General features: G+C 48.2%; 1 protein-coding gene across 1 annotated transcript in view; it reads left to right on the forward strand.

Annotated features, from left to right (window-relative positions):
- MOK (MOK protein kinase) overlaps positions 1–4,541 on the forward strand; it is a 44,348-nt gene that overhangs the window by 9,559 nt on the left and 30,248 nt on the right. Inside the window, exon 3 of the mRNA XM_007953129.2 lies at positions 3,027–3,116. Within this exon, the coding sequence (XP_007951320.2) occupies positions 3,027–3,116 (90 nt within the window). The remainder of the gene's footprint in view (positions 1–3,026; positions 3,117–4,541) is intronic.

A 4,541-nucleotide genomic window follows, 5' to 3' on the forward strand; every position in this document is an offset into this window, starting at 1 on the left:
TACACTAGCACCTAATATGTGCCTGATACAAGGAGCTCGGGTGGTACAGTTGTCAAGCCTTTTGGCTGCTAACCAAAAGGTAGGTGGTTTGAACCTACCAGCTGCTCCGAGTAAGAAAGATGGGGTGGGGGGGTCTGGTTCGGTAATGATTTATAGCTTTGGAAAGCCAATAGGGATCACTGTGTATCTTCCTATAATCCTTCCAGTAAAATGAAACTCTGGCATTTCAAATTGATCATTTTCTATTTCATAGAGACTTAGTCCTGGTAATTAGGATTTTTTTCCAGCTGTAGGGAAATCCCACTTGCGGTAGACATGCTTGAGTGGTTTTGTGAAGCAGTGACTGCCCACGTTCCGTACAGTCAGCCCCGTGGCGTTTTCTGTTTTCACCAGAACAGCAGATAACATGCACTGAGCGTCACCTGACTACAAAATCCGCAACAACTGTCACAGAAAGGGTTGCTTCTGGGGCTTAGAGAGGACTGGCTTCATGATTTTTCATAAGAGGAGACAGCTGACGTGAATCGTGTCAAGCATGCTTCTGAACAAAGGCGGGCACTACCCAGATAAACGTGCCATCCCACACGCTTGCCTCAGTTCACTACTTCAGACTGAGTGTCTGGGGAGGCAGGGAAGATTTCTGTCTGCCATAAGCAAACCTGTGACGACTGGCTTTCATAGCAGAGATGACACGAGAGGGTATTTGTCTAAATGACATGGCCGTGTGATTACCAACTTCGAAGAACTAATTTCTCAGGTGGGGTATTCCCATGTGGGGTATTCCCATGTGAGCACTGCTGCGAACTCTGGCACTTTCTTGCTCTTTGCATGGAAAGTGGGATTTCCCAGCCTCGGCACCACTGACGCTTGGGGCCCAGGTCATTCTCAGTTGTGAGAAGCTATCCTGCGTCGCTGGATACCACATCACCCCTCCCCAACTGTGACAAACTGGATACCACATCACCCCTCCCCAACTGTGACAAACTAAAGCGTCTCCGGACTTGGCCATGTGTCTCCTGGGGGGCATATTGGCCTGACTTGAACACCACCGACCTGTAGCATTCCATGGTGGGAGGCCACCTGGCACCAGGTGGCATGGTGGGGTTCTTCCCCCTCTAGTCCTGAGTCAGGGACCTCTCCAGGTGTGGGCCCCAGGAAGAATCTTTGTGGCCTCTGGCCAAGACAGACCCCAGGGAAGCATCAAAAATCCTTTGCAGTCAATTGCATAGATGCCCCAAAGGAGTATTTGGCACGGACCTTTTTTTTTTTTTTTTTCTTTCTTGGTGTGTTTGTTCACTTCCCTGCCCCCAAGAGGAAAAGCTCTTTCCCAGCATGTCACTCAAGGGATGGTCAGAGATGGGTGTTCTCTGGAACCCTGGTGCTATGGGATGCTGAACAGATAGTAAGGGAAGGATCCTGGGGCCACTGCTTTTGAGGGACGTTGGTTTGAACAAGTAAACAGTCTGCTCCAGTTTGTAGGACTTTTGGGGGCACCGTTCACACCTGCGCTCAGCTGTGGCTCTCCAGAGGGACAAGAGTGGGCACATTTCTCCACCCTCTTGAACATGACTTTTCTTCACAAAGCGTTCCTTTTCCAGAGAAAATACGTTCTGAGGGACACATTTTGGGAAGTACTGTTCTAGCAGTGTTTAGGGGAGGTACTGATTCTGGGGGGCCAAGGGGCTGGTGAGAGGAGCAAGTGGGGGCAGGTACCAAGCTGAGAGGCGTGAGGAGGCCTGTAATGGGTGGGGGAGCTCACACTCGGGTCTCACACACCGTTGGGCCAGGAGAGCTCTGAGGGTGTGGAAGGACTCACCTTCTGCTTGGGGAATGAGGGTGCACCCTAGCTGCGCCCTCCTCCACCCCGCTGCCCGGCCCCTCACCCAGGGCTCCGCAGACCTCCCCTCTGTCCAGCAACTAAAGGCACAGAGTCTGGCTCAGCGAGGGCTTTCAGCACCGATGCTCCAGGGCTGGGCTGGGCCGTTTCTAGTTGGTGTTGACATGGGTTGCAAGTTGTTAACACTTTGTATATCTTCCCGGGTGTGAGGGCGAAAACAAGGGACAGTAATTAAAAGGGGTATGAAACTTTTTAGTCAGATATAGTCTTTTGATTCAGGCTTTGGCAGTCAGGCTTTTCTTATGTATTAAGCTGCCCTTTGTTGGTTAGCTTGAGAAAGGCGAGATAATCAGTGATACTGTTTTAAAATCATGTATTGTTTAAACAATAATGTATTATTGGGCATAATTCCTCTCTGAGAAATGAAACAAGATGCTATATATAATAAAATCAGTGGAAAAGAGTTTTTCCATTTCAAAGAAAGCAGCATATTTCCACAGTTAGCTCCTTTCCCAGCCACCAAGATGGAAGTTCCCGGTTGGTTGAGTCCTATGATTGGGGAGAATCCTTGGACCCACCCCAGGAGGAGGCCGTTATCTTAGAAGGATCTGGGGGTGGAGGGAGCGCCCAGCCTCAGGCCAGGCCTCTCCTGCTCTTGTCATTGGCCAGTTGTGGATGGGAGTAGCGTCAGGCAGAGCTGACCTCATAAACACAAGGTGGCAGTACTGACATGCCTGCCCAGAGGACACCTGTCGCCAGGTGAAGGAAATGGAAAGAACTCAAGAAGGAGGGTGAGGGTCTGTTCATGGGGCTTGGAAATGCTTTTATTTGCAGATTGCATATATGTTGTTTGGGTGGTTAGTTCCCATAAGCTAATCAATAGATTTTAGTGTCTATTCCTACATTTATCAATTGTAAAAGAAACTCCCAAGGTATTCTGTCATGCACTTAGCTAGGAAAACTGTTAATGTATGTCCGAAGCTGTAAGAACGTTGATTTTGATAAGATAATGCAGATATAAGGTATGTGACTTCAGCTTCTAATGGGAGAAATAAAACTTGATTAACTTGCCTGAAATAGTTGTGATTTTTCTCAATCATGATCATGGCTAGTAAATAACGATTTGATAACCCTAATTTTACAGTTGATCTAAATTGTAAATTAGTTGTTTATTTTATCTACAAACTAGTATTGAGCAAGTGAACAATCTTCGAGAAATACAAGCCCTGAAGCGCCTGAACCCACATCCAAATATCCTTACGTTGCATGAAGTTATTTTGTAAGTATATGTGGGGCTTTAAAGATGATCCCCATTTGATGAGAGTGATCATATTCCATTTTAAGAAAGAAAACCATGGGAGATGTTTAAAATGCTTTCTTTGTAGCCCAAGAGTAATGCTTTTCGTTTGATCTGCAGGTAATTTTTATTTGTCCCTCTGATCCCTGACGTGGATATCAGTGCCTTGAGTGAGGTGATTCTGTAGCCTGAGCACCTGAGTGGCTCACGTGGTTGCCCTGTAGTTCAGTCATGTCTCGGTGCACGGGGACTGCCGAGTCCCAAGGCCTTGAATTTGAGGCTGACGTTGACTCACAGGGAAGCACCCGTGGAGCTTTTTCAGGGCCTGCCTCTTCTCAACCCCACCACTTGCTCTATCTGCACCGTCTCCTGTAGCCTTCCTTACTGTCATTTGTGTAGTTTTCATTTCTGTTCTGATCACAGGATGGTGCCCTTAAGGCTCACCTAGCACCCAGAGGACAGAGCCCAGCCTCTCTGGCAGTGCCTGCCTGGTGCCAGGGCGCCTTCCCCCGGCAGTCCGCCCGCACTGCACTCTGGACCTGAGCCAGGGATTGCGGGGCCCACCTCTGGGGGCCTGCTTCCCATGAGCTGAGGTAATCCTACTGCTGTGATGTTGGAGCCTGTGGCAGCTCTCAAGGAAGCCAGGCCTCTAAAACCAGCAAAGGCAGTCTGGTCTCTGACAAAGTGCAGGGAGATTTCAATCAACGGACTGAACGTTTGAAAACCTCAAGTGAGCTGTCTGGCCACAGCTGTGCAGCACTGGGGCCTGCAGTGCTTGGTCCCGGGCCAGGCCCTGCTAGAGGGTGCGCACCGTAGGGACAAGACGCGGCAAACAGCCCCGAGAGGCAGTGGGTCCCCGAGGCTCGGGAAGGCACCCAGAGCAGCGTCTAGGGGAGACTGCCGCTCCTTTGCTTAGGGATCCTTGAAGGCGCCTTTGAACTCAGGAGACGCTGAAGGGTCGCTGATGCCTTGGTCCCAGGAGTGTGGGGTACAGATGTCACACAGTGTGGCGGGGCTCCCCCTCCTCTCTCTTCTCCTGTTTTTCACTTTCCACTCCCTCCATTGTGCATTGAGCCCAATGACCTGAGAGTAATTCAAGTAAATTAAAACTAAGTTTTCAGTCTCAGAGAATGAATTAGAATTTTTTCTTTCATTGTTTTGCTTAGCCAGCTCCCCAACCTAATTTCTTCTTTCTGCTGCTAGTTTTATATTCTCAAGAGGTATCTCTTAACAAAATAAAGCTTTTAGAATTTTTGCTTAGTTTTGCTATTATTTTAAATTACTTTTACTTTAAACATTGATTTAAAGTCAAAATCTCTGTTTTAATTTATGCTGCTGGCTTTGTCTCATGTGGGAATGCCTTATGTTTATGGAAAATGTTTAGAAATGAATTAAATATCTGATTGC

The sequence above is a fragment of the Orycteropus afer genome, unplaced genomic scaffold (assembly GCF_000298275.1).
Source record: "Orycteropus afer afer isolate SDZICR_OR568_19922 unplaced genomic scaffold, OryAfe1.0 scaffold00371, whole genome shotgun sequence".
Taxonomy (NCBI): domain Eukaryota; kingdom Metazoa; phylum Chordata; class Mammalia; order Tubulidentata; family Orycteropodidae; genus Orycteropus; species Orycteropus afer.